This window comes from Oryctolagus cuniculus, chromosome 6, assembly GCF_051225735.1.
Source record: "Oryctolagus cuniculus isolate XC-2025 breed Fujian yellow rabbit chromosome 6, ASM5122573v1, whole genome shotgun sequence".
NCBI lineage: Eukaryota > Metazoa > Chordata > Mammalia > Lagomorpha > Leporidae > Oryctolagus > Oryctolagus cuniculus.
This window is the reverse complement of record NC_142872.1, coordinates 100,031,405-100,054,655: the sequence shown is the minus strand read 5'-3', so window position 1 is coordinate 100,054,655 and position 23,251 is coordinate 100,031,405. Positions and strand designations below refer to the sequence as shown.

The 23,251-nt window shown below is 43.3% G+C and overlaps 1 protein-coding gene and 1 long non-coding RNA gene across 18 annotated transcripts in view; one reads left to right on the top strand and one right to left on the bottom strand.

Moving 5' to 3' along the window:
- ELOC (elongin C) overlaps positions 1–7,849 on the top strand; it is a 30,971-nt gene extending 23,122 nt beyond the window's left edge. For all 17 annotated transcript variants that reach the window (XM_051843841.3, XM_051843842.3, XM_089335436.1 and 14 more), the window contains 2 exons: positions 2,371–2,514; positions 7,429–7,849. In XM_051843841.3, coding sequence (XP_051699801.1) covers positions 2,371–2,514; positions 7,429–7,619 — 335 coding nt within the window. In that variant the 3' untranslated portion in view covers positions 7,620–7,849. The remainder of the gene's footprint in view (positions 1–2,370; positions 2,515–7,428) is intronic.
- Positions 7,850–21,867: 14,018 nt separating this feature from the next.
- LOC149126244 (uncharacterized) lies at positions 21,868–22,462 on the bottom strand. The gene is made up of 2 exons (XR_016234938.1): positions 22,300–22,462; positions 21,868–22,089 (listed from the first exon to the last, which is right to left on the bottom strand). It is a non-coding gene; the product is annotated as an uncharacterized LOC149126244 (long non-coding RNA).
- Between the last annotated feature and the right edge of the window lie 789 nt (positions 22,463–23,251).

The window sequence follows — 23,251 nt, the reverse complement described above, 5'->3', positions numbered from 1 at the left end:
TCCTTTGCAGAGCTTCCTTAAGTTTTAGAATAATTCTTTTTTTTTTTTTTTTTTTTTTTGACAGGCAGAGTGGACAGTGAGAGAGAGAGACAGAGAGAGAAAGGTCTTCCTTTGCCGTTGGTTCACCCTCCAATGGCCGCCGCTGCAGCCGGCGCACCGCGCTGATCCGATGGCAGGAGCCAGGAGCCAGGTGCTTTTCCTGGTCTCCCATGGGGTGCAGGGCCCAAGCACCTGGGCCATCCTCCACTGCACTCCCTGGCCACAGCAGAGGGCTGGCCTGGAAGAGGGGCAACCGGGACAGAATCCGGCGCCCCGACCGGGACTAGAACCCGGTGTGCCGGCGCCGCAAGGTGGAGGATTAGCCTATTGAGCCACGGCGCCGGCTTAGAATAATTCTTTAAAAAAACAAGATTTATTTATTTTAATTGAAAGTCAGAGTTACACAGAGAGAGAGAGAGAAAGAGGTCCTCTGTCTGCTGGTTCACTTCCCAGTTGGTCACAACGGCCAGAGCTGCACCGATCTGGAGCCAGGAGCTTCTTCTGGGTCTCCCACATGGGTGCAGGGGCCCAAGGACTTGGGCCATCCTCTATGCTTTCCCAGGCCATAGTAGCTAGATGGGAAGTGGAGCAGCCGGGTCTTGAACCAGCGCCCATATGGGATGCTGGCGCTACAGGAGGCGGCTTAACTCCCTATGCCACAGACCGGCCCCAAAGAATAATTTTTTTTTTTTTTTAAGATTTATTTATTTATTTGACAGGTAGAGTTAGAGACAGTGAGAGGGAGAGACAGAGAGAAAGGTCTTCCTTCCATTGGTTCACTCCCCAGATGGCCGCAACAGCAGGAGCTGTGCCAGTCCGAACCCAGGTGCTTCTTCCTGGTCTCCCATGCGGGTGCAGGGGCCCAAGTACTTGGGATATCTTCTACTGCTTTCCCAGGCCATAGCAGAGAGCTGGATTGGAAGAGGGGCAGCTGGAACTAGAACCGGTGCCCCTATAGGATGCTGGTGCCGCAGGCAGAGGATTAACCTACTGCACCATGGAGCCAGCCCCAAGAATAATTTAAGATAATTTCTTTCCTATGTTAATGACGATAAAAGTTAAAATTCTGTTATGGTAACAAAAACATCGAAGTATGTATGTGAGAAAAAAATCATAAGGAGATAACACAAAAATATAACCCTTCCCTTTCCCCCCACAAAAAACAATTTGTGTGGCACTGACTCCTGTGGCTAAAGGCAGCACTGTGGCCTTGGGTAGTAGGAAGAACATCCGTAGAGTCTTGTCTCCTCATTCCTGCTTTGAATTTTTGAACACCCATGTTTTGTCTGTATTTATTACTTCAGTCAGCTAGTAATTTCAGTTGTGCAATAAATAGTCATTTGGGTTAAGAGTAAAATGATAAGTAAAAAAAGGCCTTAAGTTACAGAATTCAGAGCTTGTCAAAAGAAGTTGAACTAAGCTGGCCTATAAACATCCATTCATAAATGCACTGTGTATCTAAAAGTATTTCAGATACGGTTATACAGCTTAAACATTTTGATTGTCTTCAGTTTTTTGTTTGTTTGGTTGGTTGGTTTATTTTTTGTTAAGATTTTATTTATTTGAGAGGTAGAGTTACAGAGAGAAAGGTCTGGGACCAATACTGTGGCCCAGTAGGCTAAGCCTCTGCCTGCAGTGCTAGCATTCCATTTAGGCACTGGTTCTAGTCCTGGCTGCTTCTCTTCTGATCCAGCTCTCTGCTATGGCCTGGGAAAGCACTAGAAGATGGCCCAAGTCCTTGGGCCCCTGCCCCCACATGGGAGACCCAGAAAAAGCTCCTGGCTCCTGGTTTTGGATTGGCCCAGCTCCGGCCACTACAGCCATTTGGGAAGTAAACCAGTAGATGGAAGACTGGAAGACCTTTTTCCCTGTCTCTCCCTCTCACTGACTATAACTCTACCTCTCGTAAAGTCTTTAGAGAGAGAGAGAAAGAGAGAGAGAAAGCTCTTTCATACACTGACTGGTTCACTTCCCAAATGGCCATAATGGCCAGGCTGGCCTGGACCAGGCAGAGGCTTAGCCTGCTACACCACAGTGCCAGTGCCCAGTCTTCATATTTAAATGTGCCGCCATTTTGATCACAAAAAGTTGTTAATATCTTATTGTAAAATAAAGGTCAATTTTTATCTAAAGTAGCATTTTTGTTTCCAGAGATTATACTGACTTTGGAAAATTTTTAGCAAATAATAATGAAATTATTTTAAGACTTTAAAAATTTGGTGACTGTTACCCTCCAGTATTGTTTCTGGTCTTTGAGGTTCTCAAACAATACCCTTGGTCAATCTGTTTAATACATAGTAAGATTCAGCTCATTTCACTACTTACTTCTAGATGGAGAGGAGAAAACGTATGGTGGCTGTGAAGGCCCTGATGCCATGTATGTCAAGTTGATATCTTCTGATGGTCATGAATTTATTGTAAAAAGAGAACATGCACTAACATCAGGAACAATTAAAGCCATGTTGAGTGGCCCAGGTAAGTGTAGGTGTTTTTTTTTTCTTTGCCCACATAAGTTTGTTATTTTGCCATTTATTTATTTATTTATTTGAAAGAGAGAGATCATCTGTCTGCTGGTTCATTCCCCAAATGGCTGCAACAGCCAGGGCTGGGCCAGGCTGAAGGCAGGAGCTAGGAACTCTATCTAGTACTCCTAATGGGTAGCAGGAACTCTAGTAGTTGAGCCATCCACTGTCCTCTTAGGCATGTTAGCAGGAAGCTGGATGGGAAGCAGAATAGCCAGGACTTAAACTGGCACTCTGATATGGGATGTGATATCCCTAGCAGCATCTTGCCCTCTAATGCCCTCTAAGAATGCCCACCTTGCCCTCTAAGTTTTGATAAGACTGAACTGTTTATTTTGTAATAGGAAGGCTTGTTTGCCTCCATCATTTCCCATGGTTAACTTCTTAACTTCAGACTGATTGGTATTCTTAACTTGATATGAAGTTACCACCTGCCAAATTCTATTCTTAACATTTTTTTTTATAAAGTAGATTTCACATAAGAATTAACTATTAAAGTATACAGTCCTCACCTCTATTAGTTGCAAAACATTTTTATCACCTCAGCAAGAAACCCTGGCCCTTGGTCCGGGCCAGCCTGGCCATTAAGCTGTCACTACTCATTCTCAACCCCCAGCACCTAGCAGACATTAGTGTATATTTTCAGTTCTCTTGGGTATATACTTAGGAGTAGAATTTCATTCTATGGTAATTCAATGTTTAACCTTCTAGAGGACCCACCAACTGCTTCCACAGTAGCTAAATAATTTTACATTCCTGCGAACAGTACTAGAGTTCTAGTTTTTATTACACCTTCTGGCTAATGTTTGTTATTATCTGTCTTGTTTGCTTATAGCTATCCTAGTGGATGTCAAAGCGGATTGGTGTTTTCCAGAGGCCTGGGGGGTAGGGTAGGAAAAATGGGAAATAATTGCTTCATGGGTACAGAATTTTATTTCAGGGTGATGAAAATGTTTTATGAGTAGGTATAGGGGGTGGTTGTACAATTTTGTGAATATACTAAGTGCTACTGAATGGTACACTTTAAAGTGGTTAATTTTTTTTTTTTTTTTTTTTTTTTTTTGACAGGCAGAGTGGACAGTGAGAGAGAGAGACAGAGAGAAAGGTCTTCCTTTGCCGTTGGTTCACCCTCCAATGGCCGCCGTGGCCGGCGCACCGCGCTGATCCGATGGCAGGAGCCAGGAGCCAGGTGCTTTTCCTGGTCTCCCATGGGGTGCAGGGCCCAAGCACCTGGGCCATCCTCCACTGCACTCCCTGGCCACAGCAGAGAGCTGGCCTGGAAGAGGGGCAACCGGGACAGAATCCGGTGCCCCTACCGGGACTAGAACCCGGTGTGCCAGCGCCGCTAGGCGGAGGATTAGCCTAGTGAGCCGCGGCGCCGGCCTAAAGTGGTTAATTTTATGTTATAATAATTTCATCTCCACAAAAACTACTCGTGTTTGTTATGAAAGGCTTAATAAGTACCTCTTAGTAATATTTCATACATTTAAGTATATTCAAGAATGTGAATTTTAGTTATTGGTAAACCAAAATTTACCTATTTGTGAATTGTTTGCTGAATTCTATTCTCCTTCTTTATCCCTGCCTCACCCTCACCTAATGGATAGTTATTAGAAAACCTCTAAAATACTACATTCTTAGTCTGTTTAAGTGTGAAATGTCTTTGTGCTAGTTCCCGACTGCTAAAAAAAGTATTTTGGGGTTTGGCGCTGTGGTGTAGGAGTGTTAAGCTGCCACCTGCAGTGCCAGCATCCCATGTGGGTGCCAGTTCAAGATTGGCTATTCCACTTCCAATCCAGCTCCCTACTGATGCACCTGGGAAAGCAGCAGAAGATGGTGCATTTTCTTGAGCCTCTTCTACCCATGTGAGAGACCTAAAAGAAGCTCCTGGCTCCTGGCTTCAGTCTGGCCCAGCCCCAGCCAATGCAGTGGTTTGGCAAGTGAACCAGTGGATAGAAGATCTCTCTATGTCTCTTCTCTCCCTCCCTGTAACTCTGCCTTTCAAATAAATAAATCTTTAAAGGAAAAAAAGCATTTTGTCTCTATGAGGAAAGGCTAAATAATACGACCTTTCTGAACTATAGGCACTTTGAGGAATGATTGAAGAAAATTGTTTATGTAGTGTTACTAAGCAAAGAGAAATGTCTTTTAGAAAAGAATATCCAGGGGCCAGCACAGAGGCATAGCAGGTAAAGTGACCACCTGCAGTGCCAGCATTCCATATGAGTGCCAGTTTGACTCCCAGCTGCTCTCTGCTCTCTGCTATGGCCTGGGAAGGCAGTGGGAGATGGCCCAAGTTCTTGGGCTCCTGCAGTCACGCGGGAGACCTGAAAGAAGCTCCAGGCTCCTGGCTTTGGATTGGCATAGCTCCAGCTGCTGTGGTCATCTGAGGAGTGAACCAGCAGATGGAAGATCTCGTGTACTCTCTCTTTTTTTCTCTCTCTCTGCCTCTGTTTCTGCCTCTCTATAACCCTGCATTTCAAATAAATAAATAAATAAATCTTAAAAAAAAAAAAAGACTATCCACAGGTTCATTCCCCAAAGGCCTGCAGTGGCCAGGGCCAAAGCCAGGAGTTAGGAACACCATTGAGGTCCCCCATGTAAGTGGCAGGCCCAATCACGTGGGCCATCACTGCTGCTTCCCAAGATTTGCATTAGCAAAAAGCTGGATTTAGGAATCAGATCCAGGAATTGAACTCAGGCACTCCAGTGGAGGACAGACATCTTAATTAACATCTTAACCACTAGGCCAAACACTCCCACACCCCAACTCTGCTTTTACATGGCAATTCAAAATTGTACAGAACTCCTTTGGTCCATAAAGACTTGGTTCCCTGAACTAAATCTTATTTGAAAGTTATTTACGGGCCGGCGCCGCGGCTCACTAGGCTAATCCTCCGCCTTGCGGTGCCGGCACACCGGGTTCTAGTCCCGGTTGGGGCGCCGGATTCTGTCCCGGTTGCCCCTCTTCCAGGCCAGCTCTCTGCTGTGGCCAGGGAGTGCAGTGGAGGATGGCCCAGGTGCTTGGGCCCTGCACCCCATGGGAGACCAGGAAAAGCACCTGGCTCCTGGCTCCTGCCATCGGATCAGCGCAGCGCGCCGGCCGCGGCGGCCATTGGAGGGTGAACCAACGGCAAAAGGAAGACCTTTCTCTCTGTCTCTCTCTCTCACTGTCCACTCTGCCTGTCCAAAAAAAAAAGAAAGTTATTTACCTTTTCTACCTGTATACCCTTCCACAATCATGCCACCCAGATATTAAGGGAAAGCTACACAGGGAGAGAATCGGAATTTTTTTTTTTAAGATTTATTTTATTTATTTGAAAGAGTTACATAGAAAGGTAGAGACAGAGAGAGAGAGATCTTCTGTCCACTGGTTCACTCCCCGAATGACCTGCAGCTGAGCTGATCCGAAGCCAGGAGCTAGGAGTTTCTTCCGAGTCTCCCACGTGGGTGCAGGGGCCCAAGGACTTGGGCCATCCTTTGCTGCTTTCCCAGGTGCATTAGTAGTGAATTTGATCAGAAATGGAGCAGCCGGGACTAGAACCAGAGCCCACAGGGATGCTGGCACTGCAGACCAGGGCTTTAACCAGCTGCATCATAGCACTGGCCCTGAGAATTGGAATTTTAAAATTCAGTCATGATGAATCAATCTGAAATGCTACCGTGTGTGTGTGTGTGTGTGTGTGTGTGTGTGTTTTATGTTGTTTATACTAAAAAACCAGAGTTAAATGGGGTAGGCATTTTCACAGCAGTTAAGATGCCACTGTGTATAATTGTTTGCCATATTGGAGTATTTGAGTTTAAGACCTGTCTCTGCTCCCAGCTCCAGCTTCCTGCTAAGTGTACCCTGGCAGCAGGTGATGACTCAGCTGGGGTCCCTGCCACCCATAAGGTAGACCTAGATTGAGTTCTGGGCATCTGGATTTGGCCTGGCCTAGCCCCAGCCGTTGTAGGCATTGAGGGAGTGAACCAGCAGATGGAAGATCTCTCCCTCTGTGTGTGTCTGCCTTTCAAATAAAATAAATGAATTGAAATTTTTGAAAAAGAAATCTGATTTAGATAGTGTTTGATGCTAAATAGAGGGTTTATTTTTTTAAAACCAAAGCTTTTTTTTTTTTTTTTTTTTTTTTTTTGAAGATTTATTTGTTTATTTGAGAGGAAGAATCAGAGATAGAGGGAGAGAGAGAGTTCTTCCATCTGCTGGTTCACTCCCCAAATGGCTACAACAGCCAGAGCTGGGCCCATCCAGACAGGAACCAGGCACTTCTTCCAGGTCTCCCACATGGATGCAAAGGCCCAAGCACTTGGGCTGTCTTCCACGGCTTTCCCAGCCGTTAGCAGGGAGAATCAGAAGTGAAACAGCCTGAACTCAAACCTGCGCCCATATGGGATTCTGGCACCACAGGCAGAGTCTTAACCTGCAATGCCACACCCCCGGCCCTCCCACTTTTTTTTTTTTTTTAACATTTATTAGTTTGATAAGTGCTGCCATAACAAAGTACCATAGGCTGAATGGCTTAAACAACAGGAGTTTATTTTCTCACAGTTGTGAAGGGTGGAAGTTGAAGATTAAGGCGTTGGCAGGGCTTGTTTCTTCTCAAGACCTTCTTGCCTTGTAGATGACCATCTTTTCCCCTTGTCTTCAGATGATCTTCATTCTGCTTGTCTGGGTCCCAGTCTCTTCTTATGAGAACACTCATCACATTGAGTTGCCAACCTATTGATTTCATTTAGCCTATACTTCATTAAAGACCTTATCTCCAAATAAAGTTAGAATCTAAGATACTAGGAGTAAAGCTTTCAACATGTGAATTTGGTGGGAAGACATACTTCAGCTCATAACGTACACACACTTTTTGTTTTCCAGGTCAGTTTGCTGAAAACGAAACCAATGAGGTCAATTTTAGAGAGATCCCTTCACATGTGCTATCAAAAGTGTGCATGTATTTTACCTACAAGGTTCGCTACACTAACAGCTCCACCGAGATTCCCGAATTCCCAATTGCACCTGAAATCGCACTGGAACTGCTGATGGCTGCGAACTTCCTAGATTGTTAAATAAAATAAATTATAATAAACTGTTAACTTTTTCAGTATTTAATACCTGTAGTTCAGCTAGTAATTTTTTCATATATAGCATGTTGCCTGTATGCAATTGAACTATGAAGTTCATTGCAAAGCAGATTATCTTCTGTTCTTTTGCATAGCAATCAGAATTGAAATTTGTTTGCTACATCAACAAATTAAGGACATTTTCACAAAAAGAAATAAACAGATATGCCAATTCATAGATGGTTTTACCTTATCCTTTGGATGTGACTTTTAAAATTAGAGCAGTGATCATATAGTTAATGCTGAACTTTAGGCATAAATGAACATACAGGTAAAATAATGGGGCTAAGTATTTTTATGTTTTTAGTGTTTTTTTAAAAACCTGTTCTGATCTTACAGCCTCCAGTAGCATTACTAGGGTTATGCAAATAACGCATTATAAAAATGTAACATAAACTTAGCCGAAACATTGATTTTTATAACTCATATAAGAGTTGAAATTTCTTATGTGTCTTTTGATAAACTGCAGTATTGTTTAAGTGTACTTTGTCTCTTTGTTTATTGCTACAATTTGAGAACTTTATTTAAAAGCAATTTGGGGAGGTTACTAGGAATAGTAACTATGCAACTGTAGCCAGATGGTTAACAAGTAAACTACATGACTTAAGAGTTCTTGTGCGTTGCGCATTTTGGGAAATCTAAAGTACTGTACTTTCATTGATTATAAATCTTCCTTTGCAGTTATTTTTATTCTTCTTTTGTAATCCCTTGTGATTACGCTTTTGATTGTTTAAATGTGTTTTAAAAGACTCATTATGAACTTTATCCAAATCTTAAAGTTAAGACTCTTCTGAACTACTCCAGTCTTCCTCCATCCAATCGAATGTTATAAAATATGAAAGACACATGGAAAGATGTAGTATACATCATATAATATCCTTAGGTATAGTACATGATTTATCATCTTATTAATTTATAAATTATGTCCCAATAAATATAATATCCATAATCAGTGAGTTTCCTACTGAAAGCAAACTCATAGGGAGATCATTCAGCTTTTATATTAAGCAGATAAAAAACATGTGAAAAACCATGACATAGTATCTTTGCTTAGGCATCGATACAGAAGCACTGAAGTTGGGTTTAATATTGTCTGTATTTTAGTAGTAGAACAAAGCTGCCTTTATAGGATCTATAAATGTAAGTCTTGAGCTTATTTCCTCCAGACTAGCTTAATACGGACTGTTTTTTCTGGAAACTGCAAAAACAATAAACAAAAGTAATTTTTCCTCTTAGAAAACATAAACACACTATCTGGCTTATTGAAAGCAGTTAAATATCAATTGCATATTGTAGAGCATACTGGTACATGTTTTAGCATAGAAGATTATGTATCAAGTTAATTATATTCTGCTATTTGATGGCAAATAATGCCAATTATAAACCATAATGATTTCAAAAATGAAGGTGATAGCTGGAAATAAACCTTAGCTTTGGTTACTTATGTGTGTGATCCAGAAGTAACCATAAGTTTAAGACAATAAAATCTGAAACAGACTAGGTAAACCTGTATATCTTGCGGCAAATGGTACTTGCATGTTAATAAAGACTATTGACTGAAAGGAATGGATGGAACACTTGGTGTTTGCTCTTTTTAGCCTTAATTTTCTCTTTTCCTGGAGATTCACAAAACCCTGCTTCAGAAAATCATGCCATATGATTGAATAGCAGGGATTTTTATTTTACTGATTTTGAGAAAATTCTTTTATGTGTCATTGAAACCTTAACAGTGTTCTCACACTTTGTAGTTTGCTTACTTTTAAGTTAAGTATAACTCTCTTTGATATTTTTTCTTTCTGCATGGAAAATATTACCATATAGTCTTTTATGCATTTAATATTTTGTATTTGTACTGTCTAGATTATGCTTTCTAGATTGCTTATTTTTCGTGAAGTTTTTCTCAGTTGCTAACAGTCTCCCTACTTTTGAAGATATTGTTGGTACTGAGAAATTGAATTTATTACATGCAGTAAATTCAGCTCATGCCAGCATAGAAATACATTGCGATGTCTTGCTATGCTTAGGTATGTCATCTTAGTATGAGTCATTTTGCTAAGCTAGACAGTTCTTTGGAAATAATGCAAATATTTTGAGAAATAATAGAGAATTGTTGATAAGATTTAAGTCTTCAACTTCAGTAATTCTTTTTTTTTTTTTTAAGATTTATTTATTTGAAAGGCAGAGTGGCAGAGAGAAGGAGGTCTTTCATCCACTGGTTCACTCCCCAAATGCCGCAATGGCTGGAGCTGTACCAGTCCTAAGCCAGAAGCCAGGAGCTTCTTCCAGGTATCCAACATGGGTGCAGTGGCCCAAGAATTTGGGCCATCTGTTGCTTTCCCAGGCTATAGCAGAGAGCTGGATTGGTCTCGAACCTGCTACACCACAGCACTAGCCCCAGTAATTCCTTTTTAAGTAGAGGACATTTCATCTAATTCATACATGTTAACAAAGCTTAAATGTTTCCAGATTTAGTAGTGCTAAATTGAGCCTCTCATTGGCTGTATCACTAAGTCTGATAAAACATTTAAGGTCTGCACAAAAGATGCCACACATTTTATGTATATTATTTTATTTGCAACATATAAATCTTTTTTGATTCTAAGCCAGTCATATTTGCAGTAAGACTTTATTCATTTCAGGTTAAACTTTTTTTTTTATATAAAAATTTATTTATTTGAAAGTCAGAGTTACACAGAGAGAGGAGGAGAGGCAGAGAGAGAGAGTTCTTCCATCTGCTGGTTCACTCCCCAATTTGGCTGCAACAGCCGGAGCTGAGCCGATCAGGAGCCAGGAGCTTCCTCCGGGTCTCTCACATGGGTGCAGGGGCTCAGGTTAAATTCTTAAATATACTTAGTGGTTTGTTGATTTTAAACTTAACCTAGAAATGTTTTTGGAATATTAGAGCACTAGCTTGAAAGTTAGTCTAGAATCGTGTGGCAGCTAGCCATGTGACCTTGGACAAGTCACTAGAAATCCATTTCACATCTATAGAGTTAGGAGGTTCACATCCATAGGGTTATGTTCCCTTTTTTTTTTTTCTTCTTTTCTTTTTGCAAAGTAGAAAGTGTACACCATCCACTGATTCAGTCTCCAAATGCTTGCAACAGCGCAAGGCTGACACCAGGTGCCAGGAACTCAATCCAGTTCTCCACATTGGGTGGTCGGAATCCAATTACCTGATTCATCATTGCTGCCTCACTAGCAGGAGTCTCGGGTCAGGAGCAGTGCCTGGTATCAAATCCAGGTACTCTTCATATGATATGTGGGGAGCATCCTAACAGGTGTTTTAATAAGATTGCATTTGTGATGTTGCTTAAACCAAAGATTGTAACGTTATAGATGATCAGATTAAAAGAATTATGAACTAGTAAGAATAATAAAATTCCGCATCCAAAACTGTATATAATAGTTAGGTTAGTTGTGAATCTCTTTTTCATTGTCTGCTTTATGGAGAAAGCCAGGTTTAGTTCTGGTTATAAGTAGTTGCTAATATAAAGGGAAATTTATTGTCTATGATTTTATACACAGTATATTTAATATCAGATCAACTTGAAGTTCATTCTTCATTCATGCACTTGTTTTTCTAAATTAGGTGCTTGTATGATTTTGTTAACTACTTCATGTCCCTGCAGTTGAAAACAAAGAACTAACTTTTAATGCCCTGTGGAATATTCAGTTAGTTTGGCTTTCTTTCCTATCCCAACAAAAGTTTTGTTCTTTTTATTTTTTTTTTAAAGTTATTTATTTGGAAGGGAGAGTGACAGAGATACAGAAAGGTCTTCCATCAACTGGTTTGCTCTCCAAATGGCTGCAACAGCCAGAACTGGGCCAGTGTGAAGCCAGGAGCCAGGAACTCTATCTGGGTCTCATGTGGGTGGCAGGGACTCAAGCATTTGAGCTGTCATCTACTGTTTGCCAGGCACATTAGCTTGTGAGCTGTATCTGAAGTGGAGTAGCCAGGACTTGAGCAGGCACTCCAATATGGGATGCAAGCATCCCCAAGCAGTGGCTTAACAACTCACTGTGGCACATTGCCAGCCTCCCACAAAGTTTTGATAGACCTCATGTTCATAATCATCAGATTGTTAATGTCAGTTTTATATTTTTGGATGCTGTTACATAGGACATGGATTCATCAGAATTAGTTTGCAGTTGCTTTTTTTATTATTATTTTGACAGAGTTGGAGAGACAGAGAGAAAGGTCTTCCTTCCATTGGTTCACTCCCCAAATGGCCACTATGGCCAACGTGCTGCGCCGATCTAAAGCCAGGAGCCAGGTGCTTCCTCCTGGTCTCCCATGGGGTGCAGGGCCCAAGCACTTGGGCCATCCTTCACTGCCTTCCCAGGCCACAGCAGAGAGCTGGCCTGGAAGATGGGCAACCGGGACAGAACTGGCACCCCAACCGGGACTAGAACTCGAGTGCCAGCCCTGCAGTTGCTTTTAATATAAATATATTTGGCCTAGAGAGATTTTATATGCTGAGACTTTTAATTTGTGATAGGCTCTATTGTGTCATTATTTAGAAAAGCATGATGGATTAGGACTAGAAAAGATCAAATTTGGTCACTTCAAATTAGAATTGTCTGAATCCTTTGCATTAGAACCCAACTTTATGTCACAAAGTAAAGTTTGTGATTAATCTTGCCTATACCAACTGGCCCAGATCCATTGTTAGAAATTTTTTTACATACCTCAGAAAGACCTTAACTGTAGGCATATTAATTTTTTTGGAATATTTACTTATTTGAAGATGGGAAGACAGGTTTTCCATCCACTGGTTCACTCCCCAGATGGCTGCAGTGGCCAGAGCTGGGGTGATCTGAAGCCAGGAGCAGGGAATTTCTTCCAGGTCTCCCATGTGGGTGCAGGGGCCCAAGCACTTGGGCCATCTTCCACTGCTTTCCCAGGCCATAAGCAGAGAGTTGGATTGGAAGAGGAGCTGTCAGGACATGAACCAATGCCCATATGGGATGCTGGCACTGCAGGCGGAGACTTAGCATATTACACCACAGCGCTGGTCCCCTTATTAAATTTTGATGCAGACTCAACCAACTGTATTTTTTTTTTTAAAGATTTATTTATTTTATTTGGAAGATTCATGAGAGAAAAGGAGAGGCAGAGAGAGGCCTTCCATCCGCTGATTCACTCCCCAGTTAGCCCAAACAGCTGGTGCTGCACTGATCTGAATCCAGGAGCCAGGAGCTGCTTCCAGTCTCACATGGGTGCAGGGGCCCAAGGACTTGGGCCATCTGCTGCTGCTATCCCAGTCGCATTAGCAGAGAGCTGGATCAGAAGTGGAGCATCCAGGACTCGAACCAGCGCCCATGTGGGATGCCAGTGCTTCAGGCCAGGCGGCAGCTTTACCCACTGTGCCACAGTGCCAGCCCCTGTATTTTTGAGTCAGTATACTTTGATTTCTCTGCTCTACAACATTGCAAAAATCTGCATCAGGCTCACCTATAATTTGGGATTGAAAATGGATTTTCTTCAGACCAGCAAAGGCAAGTTTTGTCTTTCTACTATTATTCACCAATTTTTGAATATACAAGTTTCTTTGGTTTCTTAACAGCTACCATTCAAATCAGCTAATATGTTCCCTTTTGTCTTCTGACCTTAAACAAGTATGCAAGGCAAAACTTAAATGACAGTCCAAGGTCACGAGCTAACTTGCAGTGAGATTCTAGATCCAGATTGTAGTTCAAGTTAATTAGAGCAAACATGGTGCTTAGATTGTAGGGAACTACACAGAGAAAAGGTCATATTTATTGAAATAAGCATTATATCATATTGATTGTGGCATTTAGGTAGTCAATGCACTAATGTGCCAATAGTGCATAAGAAGACCTGTATAAGATTTCAAATGACTTACTTAGTAGACTTCATTGCTCAGAACATTTCTCCATCTGCTTTGGGAACTTAGAATGTTCTTTAGAACAGCCTCAGTGGTGTTAGATGGTTTTCTTTAAATGTTCTTGCAGCATGAAAACCTACTGAAGAAAGATGCCTGGCCAGACTGGATCAGGAAGAAGATACATGTGAGTAACAAGGAATTAGAGTAGCCTTCTCATGTAGCCAGTAACCTGACTCAAATATCCCAGAACCAAATTAAAAGCTGCAAGCTTAAGGGGCAGGCATGGTATAGCAGGTGAAGCCTCTGACTGCAAAGCCAGCATTCATGTGGGTGTCGGTTCAAGTCCCAGCTGCTCAACTTCAAATCCAGCTCCCTGCTAATTGCCTGGAAAAAAGCAGTGAGAAGTGGCTTAAGTGCTTGGGCCCCTGCACTCACATGGGAGACCTGGAAGAAGCTCTTGGCTTTGGCCTGGCCATTGTGACCATTTGGGGAGTGAACAATTGGGTGGAGGATTTTCCCTGTCTCCCTCTCTGTCTCTGTAACTCTACCTTTCAGGTAAATGGATAAATTAAAAAAAAAAAAAATGCTGCAAGCTTAACCTTGGAAAGTCCGTAGCCAAGGGCAAGTGTTGGGCCTAGTGGTTAAAACACCTTCATTCCATATCAAGAGTCTGAGTGCAAGCGCTGGCTGTGGTTCCCAGTTCCACCTTCCTGCTAACACAAACTCTGATAAGTAGCAGCAATGATTGCTCAAGCAGCTGGGTTCCTGCCAACCACGTGAAGACCTGGATTAAGTTCATGGCTCAAGGCTTTGGTCTAACCCAGACCCATCATTGCAGGTATTTGAAGAGTGGGCCAGTGGATGAGGGTTTGCTTGCTGTGTGTCTCACTACCTCTCAAATTTATATATATATTTTTAAATTGCTTTGTTTTTAACATGACTTCAAATATTCCTTTTCTGGTATTTTTGTGAAAACCCTAATTTCAGAGGGTAAACCTTAACTCCATTCCCTCTGTTAAGGCAGTCACCATACATTTCCTATTCAAAGGAAACAGCAGCAGCATGCATTTGGAATTCAAAGGAGTTTTGTAAAACTGCTGTCTTATGTCTGATACCAGGTTGAAACATTGCTCCTAGCATTTTTTGTTTGTTTGTTTGGCTTTGGTTTTTGCTACATAACATTGAAAGGCAATTTTGATCCTTCATTACTGAAGGTTCTTTCCAGTGAGAACCTTACTTATCCCTGAAGAGTTGGGTCCAGGAAGTTACACGCATTAGTGGAATGGCCATCCAAGAGTCACAAAAGGCCAAAAGTTTATGAAACTACAATTAAAATTATGTGTTTTATCTTCAAATACAACTTTTCTTTAAGATTTATTTATTTGAAAGGCAGAGTTGCAGAAAGGGAGAATCGGAAATCTTCCATCCACTGGTTCACCCCCCAAATGGACACAACTGCCAGGTCTGAGCCAACAGCCAGGTGCTCCAACATGGTCTCCCACGTGGGTGGGAGGAGCCCAAGCTCTTGGGTCATTTTCCGCTGCATTTTTAGGTGCATTAGTAGGGAGCTGGGTCAGAAGTGGAGCAGGGGCCAGCACTATGGTATAGCCGGTAAAGCCGCCGCCTGCAATGCCAGCATCTCATACAGACACAGGTTTGAGTCCTGGCTGCTCCACTTCCAATTCAGCTCTCTGCTGTGGCCTGGAAGAGCACTGGAAGATGGCCCAAGTCCTTGGGCCCCTGCACCTGCATGGGAGACCCAGAAGAAGCTCCTGGCTCCTGGCTTCAGATTGGTGCAGCTCTGACCATTGGGGCCATCTGGGGAGTGAACCAGCAGATAGAAGACCTCTCTCTCTCTCTGCCTCTGCCTCTCTGTAACTCTGACCTTCAAGTAAATAAATAAATGTTAAAAAAAAAAAAAAATGTGGAGCAGCCAGGACTTGAACTGGTACTCGTATGGGGTGCTGGCATTGTAGGCAGCAGCTTAACCCACTGTGCCACAAAGCCAGCCCCTAGATACCTTGTAAAGACTAGATTGTAAGCAGGAATGGGATTGCAGGGATCCTTTGGTTTTTGGGGTGATGTTTCTCTCCTTTCCTTCAGTCCCCACCACAGCACCTTGCATATAGCAAACATTGAATAAATGTTTAATTGAATCAAGCTTATCAGTGTGTGAAGGTGGGATCTTACACTTTACTGTGTCTTTTATGTCTTAATTACCCATGTATAAACACAGAAATAAAATATTTGTCTTGTCCCAACTGGGGGTATCTGTATGCCAACCAGTCCCAGGATGCTGAACTGGAAGGCAGGGAAGCTGAGTTCCAGGCTGTTTGCTGATCTAGATTCTTGATGTTCTGTGAAAATGGTAGTAGTCTTTGAATGGACTTCTCCAGAGAAGATAGACAATTGACCTCAATCATGCACCACTTCGTACTTATTAGGAAAGCTACAATAACAAATGCAGTCTAGAATGTCATACCTTGCTGATGGGAATGTAAAATGCTACAGAAAATTTAATATTGTTTATGCTATATCAAAAAATGCTAAGTTTTAATTAAGTGGGTGATTTTTTTCAAGGTAAATGCTAATTGTAAAAACCCAAAAGCAAACGTGCAAGACCAATAACCAGGGAAGGAAGTAAATTAGTTGAGAGATTAATTCCAAAGAAATGTGAGACCACATTCTTGGAATGTTTCATTTTTTTTTTTTTTTCAGTCTTCAAAAAACATGATCCCTACCCCAAACTGTTCTAGCATAAAGTAAAAGATGACAAATTCCAAGTCCAGGTTAAAGCTAGTATAACCTTGATATCAACTCTGAAGGAACAAATCACCCCCTAAAAAGAGAGAGCTCCTATAGGCCTATCCATGGACAGAAGCAACAACCCTAAATAAAATACTTGCAAATCAAATCCAAACTAGTCAAGGAATACTACACCATAATTAAGTGATGTTTATTCTAAGAGTGAGGATGGTTTCAACTGCGAAAACCTATTGAAACAAATTTATAAAGGGATAAAACTAGGATCATCAGTACATGTTTAAAAATTATTTGATAGGGGCCAATGCTGTAGCATAGTAGCTTAAGCGTCTACCTGCAGTGCCAGTATCCCATATGAGCCCTGGTTCTAGTCCTGGGTGCTGCACTTCTGATCCAGCTCCCTGCTAGTGCACCTTGAAAAGCAGCTGAGGATGACCCTCTTCTTGGGCCTCTGCACCCATGTAGGAGACCCGGAAAAAACTCCTGGCTCCTGGCTTCAGATCAGCCCAGCTCTGGCCATTGTTAACACTAGCATCCCTTAGTGCAGCGCTGGCTCAAGTCCCAGCTGCACTGCTTCTGACCCAGATTCCTGCTAATGTGTCTGGGAAGGCAGTGGAGGATGGCCCAAGTACTTGGATGCCTGCCACCCATGTAGAAGACCAGGATGGGGTTCTTGGCTCCTGACTTCAGCCTAGCCTAGCCCAAACGGCAGTTGTGGCCATTTGGGGAGTGAATCAGCAGATGGAAGATTCCACCCAACCCCCTTCTGTTGCTCTACCTTTGAAATAGATAATACTTAATGATAAATGAATTATAATACTGGAAAGGAACAAAACATCTCCAATGTGATGTCTCAGAAAACTCCCCAAAGTGTGAACTAAAAAATTATGAAATCTAGAAGAGGGAGAAAATGTGGTAACATTTGTGAGATATTTTTGTTTGAGCTGCCCAGCATAGAAATCTCCATCTTTAATTTAGGAAATAACTCCATTATCTAAATCTAGGTGAAGGTAGAGTCCCAACATCCTACTACAGAAGCTAAAAATGAGACTTGATACCTGCCTCCCGACGACTACTGAGGCAAAGGAATACAACCAGGGAGTCCTCTATATCCTCCCAGTTATTGTCTTATCCTTGCCACATAGGAAGTTTCAGATGATTTCAGTTGCTTTCAACTGAGAACCATCACTCTTAAAGAAACTGATGGTGGCGCCAGCATTGTGGCATAATGAGTTAAGCTGCCTTCTACAATACCAGCATCCCATGTGGGCACCGGTTCAAGTCCTGGCTGCTCACTTCTCTTCCAGCTCTCTGCTAATGCCCTGGGAAAGCAGTGGAGGACAGCCCAAGTCCTTAAGCCCCTGCATCCACATGGGAGACCCCAAGGAAGCTCCTGGCTCTTGGCTTCAGTCTGGCCCAGCCCTGACTCTTGCAGCCATTTGGGCAGTGAACAAGCAGAAGAAAAAACCCTGTCCATCTATCTCCTGCTCTCTGTCTCTATAACTCTGCCTTTCAAATAAATAAAATTATCCTTAAAAAAAAAAAAAGAAATTGATGGTGAGGGTAGATTGTAGGCAACAAACCCTCAGACAAGCGGGGGAATCTGATTTTGATTACCTTCTCCAGCACAGACAAAGAAACAGCATCCCCAAATTATTCATAAATGGGAACCTGAGGGGCCAGTGCTGTGGCATAGTAAGCTAAACCTCCGTCTGCAGTGCCAGCATCACACATGGGTGCCGGTTCGTGTCCCGGCTGCTCCTTTTCCAATCCAGCTCTCTGCTTATGGCCTGGGAAGGCAGTGGAAGATGGCCCAAGTGCTTGCACCCCTGAACCCCAATGGGAGTCCCAGAAGAAGCTCCCATTGCGGCCATTTGGGGAGTGAACCCGTGGATGGAAGATCTTTCTATCTCTCCCTCTCTCTCTGACTCTGCTTCTCAAATAAATAAATAATTTTTTGAATGGGAACCTGAACTCCAAGTGCTCAGGAGCATTGAATAACTATTGAATCTGTTTCTGAGGGCAGGCCTTTGGGTGCTTTCAATAAAACAGGCACAGGGGCCGGCGCCGCGGCTCACTAGGCTAATCCTCTGCCTTGCAGCGCCGGCACAGGGGGTTCTAGTCCCGGTCGGGGCGCCGGATTCTGTCCTGGTTGCCCCTCTTCCAAGCCAGCTCTCTGCTGTGGCCAGGGAGTGCAGTGGAGGATGGCCCAGGTGCTTGGGCCCTGCACCCCATGGGAGACCAGGAGAAGCACCTGGCTCCTGCCATCGGATCAGTGCGGTGCGCTGGCCGCAGAGCGCCGTCAGCGGCGGCCATCGGAGGGTGAACCAATGGCAAAGGAAGACCTTTCTCTCTGTCTCTCTCTCCCACTGTCCCTCTGCCTGTCAAAAAATAAAAAATAAATTAATTAATCAAAAAAAAAAAAAAAAAAAACAGGCACAGGGACCAGCGTTGCAGCACATCTGCAACCATCTGCAATGCTGATATCCTGTATCAGAGCAGAGGTTTGAGTCTCACCTGCTCCCCTTCCAATTCAGCTTCCTGCTAATGCATCTGAGGAAGCATCAGAAGATGGCCCAAGTACTTGAGACCCTGCCACCCACATGCAAGACCCAGATGCAGTTCCTGGCTTCTGGCTTCAGCCTAGCCCAGTCCCTGCCATTGGGGCCATTTGGGGAGTGAACCTCCAGAAAGAAGATCAATTTCTCACTGTCTTTCCCTTTCTGTCACTCTGTCTTTCAAATAAATAAAATAAATTTTTTAAAAAAGCGGGGGGAGGAGTGGGCATTTGGCCTCATGGTTAAGATGCCTGCATACCCATACCATAGTGCCTGTGTTCCATACCTGGCTCCAGCTCTTGACTCCAGTTTCCTGCCAATGCAGACCCTGAGAGGAGGTTATGATGGGCCAAGTATTGGGTTCCTGCATTCACTTGGGAGACCCAGATTGTGTTCCCAACTCCTGACTTCAGCCCAGCCACTGCGGATATTTAGAGAGTGAAGCTGCAAATAGGTCTCCCTCTCCCTCTCCCTCTCCCTCTCCCTCTCCCTCTCTCTCTCCCTCCCTCTCTCTCTCTCTCTCAAATAAATAAATAAAAATTCAAAAGCAAAAAATTAAGATGCTGGACATGAAGAATTAACAGTGGAGTTTATACAGATTTAAAAAAGGGGACAACCTCAAATCCCTGAATCATTCCAGCCACAGTCATCAGAAATTGCTAGGGCTCTGCTTTTCAGCCACAGACGGCTTTCTGACAGTAAAACCAAAGTTAAAGACTGACCCAAGAAGTTGCTGAACTAAAGTATCAGTTTTGTTGACAGAGTTTGCCATGTAAAATTGAGGGCATTGATTGAGACAAGAGTGGGAGCCAGAAAAAATATTTTTTTTTTTGACAGAGTGGACAGTGAGAGAGAGAGAGAGAGAGAGACAGAGAGAAAGGTCTTCCTTTGCCATTGGTTCACCCTCCAATGGCCGCCGCGCTATGGCCGGCACACCACACTGGTCTGAAGCCAGGAGCCAGATGCTCCTCCTGGTCTCCCATGCAGGTGCAGGGCCCAAGCACTTGGGCCATCCTCTACTGCACTCCCAGGCCATAGCAGAGAGCTGGCCTGGAAGAGGGGCAACCGGGACAGAATCTGGCGCCCCGACCGGGACTAGAACCCGGTGTGCCATCGCCGCAGGCAGAGTAGCCTATTGAGCCGCGGCGCCGGCGGGAACCAAAAAAATTAAAAGGAATTTTCTCAGACACTTGATGACTCTCCTCAACAGCTAAATTTGCTCCCTATTCTTGGAGTGAATAAATAAGAACTCCTTTACCTGGAATTTCCCTGTAGGAAAAGCTAATCTTCACTTCCACCTGCCATCAGTTCTGACTAGGCATGTAAATGGAAACCTGGAGACTCCCTTCATCCAGCATTGAATTTAATAGAGGAGTACTGCAGCCCCACTAAGGCAGCATCACTGGGAATCCAAAGTTTAGGTCCTTACTCTAGATAAAGAACTCCAGCCAGGAGCCAACTGGCTAGAGACAAAGGAGATATGGTGGTGGCAGGGGAGATCAGACCCTTCTTCAGCCTTCTGATCAGCTGTAGAAATGACAACACACAGCCTCTCCTTCTGTGCTCTTCCCTGCAATGCCCTGTGGAAATTTACACCTGCTAGAACTTTCTCTTTGGTCCTCATCCTCTTTTCTCCCACCATCTTTATCTAGGCTTTATGGAGGTTTAACTTTATAATGAGCTCTTGAAGGGGTCACAAGAGAACTAGACAAGAAACAGAGATCGTTGTAGAGATCCCTTACTTGTTTTTGAATTCTTTTTTAAATTTATTTGATAGGTAGAGATATAGATAGTGAGAGAGAGAGAGACAGAGAGAAAGGTCTTCCTTCCATTGGTTCACCCCCCAAATGGCTGCTACGGCGGGCGCTGCACCAATCCAAAGCCAGGAGCCAGGTGCTTCTTCCTGGTCTCCCATGCGGGTGCAGGGCCCAAGCACCTGGGCCATCCTCCACTGCCCTCCCAGGCCACAACAGAGAGCTGGACTGGAAGAGGAACAACCAGGTCTAGAACCCGGCGCCCATTTGGGGTGCCGGCACTGCAAGGTAGAGGATTAACCAAGTGAACCATGGCGCCGGCCCCTTAAAAACAATTTTTGAAAAAAAAATTTTTTTTTTACTTTATTTGAAAGGCAGAGAGATGGAGACAAAGACACCAATCTCCCATCCACTGATACACTCCCCAAATGCCCTCAAAAGCCAATGCTGGACCAGGTTAAATCTGGAAGTTCAGAACTCAGTCTGGGTCTCCCACAAGGGTGACAAGGACCCAAGTACTTGAACCATCATCTGCTGCTTCCCAGGGTGCACATTAGCAGGAAGATGGATTGGCTCTAATAATATGGGATGTGGGTATCCCAAGCAGCAATATAATTGCTGAACCAGACTTAGTTTTTGAATATGATGGTTGACAACACATTGGGTTGCTCCTCTTTAGGAAAAGCAGTGCATTTTTTTTTTCTTGTTTGGGAGAAGAACAGTCATGAGATTAAATTGCTGGGAAAATGTCAACAATCCCCTTTGGTCCCCAAACTGAGAGACAGCTGAGGAAAGCACACATGTAGAAAGGGAAACAAGAAACAGAGGCCACCAAAGATCTTTAGAATGTCTTGTTTGCTACGTTTCAGAAAATGTAACATTGGTATTATAAAATAGTCATTTTCATATAAAAGATGGTTCTTGCAGCATCATTTATATAATATAATATATACATATTATTTGAGAGGCAGAATAATGGAGTGGAGGGGGGAGACAGAGAAGTCTTCCATCTGATGGTTCACTCCCCAGATAACCTCAATGGCTGGAGCTGAGCTGATCCAAAGCCAAGTGCCAGGAGCTTCATCTGGGCCTCCCACATAAGCACAGGGACCCAAGCACTTGGGCCATCCTCTACTGCTTTCCCAGGCCATTAGCAGGGAGCTGGATCAGAAGCAGAGCATCCAGGACACGAACCAGTACCCATTTGAGATGCCTGTGCCACAAGCAGAGGTTTAACCTACTATGCCACAGTGCCGACTCCAGAGCATTTTCTTTAATTAATTTATTTATTTGAAAGTCAGAGTTACACAGAGAGAGAAGGAGAGGCAGAGAGAGAGGCCTTATATCCACTGGCTTACTCCCCAGATGGCCGCAACAGCTGGAACTGCACCAATCCAAAGGCAGGAGCTTCTTCCGGGTCTCCCATGTGGGTGCAGGGGCCCAAGGACTTGAGCCATTTTCTGCTGCTTTCCCAGGCCATAGCAGAGAGCTGGATCGGAAGTGGAGTAGCCGGGATTCGAACCAGTGCCCATATGGGATGCCGGCACTGCAAGCGGCGGCTTTACCCGTTATGCCACAGTGCCGGCCCCCCAGTATTTTTTTATTACATTTTTAAAATTACAACAAGAATTATTGCATTATTTTAGACAGTAGTCTTTTTCTTTTTCAGAAGTGCAAGTCTACAAGCAGTGAACTCTACCTGATATTAGGTGGGATATTCTTTGCTATCAAGAAGCTGAATACTCTTCTTGGTTTGGGAGACTCCTCCAACTTGTGATTCTTGGTAGAGGTGGGACTCTGATTCCCATGACAAAAGCCAAAGCAAGGAGGTGAGGTCTCCCTGCCCTTTGGCACCCAAAGTGAAAGCTTCTGACCGGAGTCTGCCAGTTAGGTCTGGAATTAAGAATCTGTGCCAATAGCAGAAAGACATGAGCAAAGTCACGCTGCATACAGGGTGGTGGCAGGGGTCCGTGCTTTTGGTGATTTCTGCTGCTCTGTGTGGTCTCACATCCGTCTGTCAGCAGCCTCCCCCAGGCTTATGTCCATCCTGTGAGCCTTTCCAGCACCCACCCATACTCCATATCCTTCCACTAAAAGTTTTTCTTGTTTACTAATAAAGCAGCCAGATGCTGGTTGAATGTTAGGTGATATTATTTAAAAAAAATCAAAATCAACAAAATTGGTGTTTTCACTGTCTTCGTTCTGTATGCTTGAAATCGTCTTTAACTCCTGGGTTCCTCCCACCCCTGTGTCTATTCAGTTACTAAATCCTATTGATTCTTCCACATCCATAATATCTCTGGATCCGGCACCTTGATTTCCACACCAGCTGTCATCAGTATCTGAATTCTCATACCTGTTGCCTAGACTGTATGGGGCATTGTAAAAACCATTCTGCTGTTTTTAAACCTTGTTAGCCTGTTTAAAAAATTGACCTTGGCTTCATTCCAATTCTAGTTGTCAGCACAATTCCCAGAAAAGAGTAAACTCTTGTCTTATTGTCTTCTTTTTAAAATTTGGGACTTTTTTTTCATTGAAGTATAATATACATATAGGAAAGTACTAAATCATAAGTACACAGCTCAGTAAATTTTTAGAAGCTGTTATAATTGTGTAACCATTACCAAGATCAACAAATAGAACATGACCAT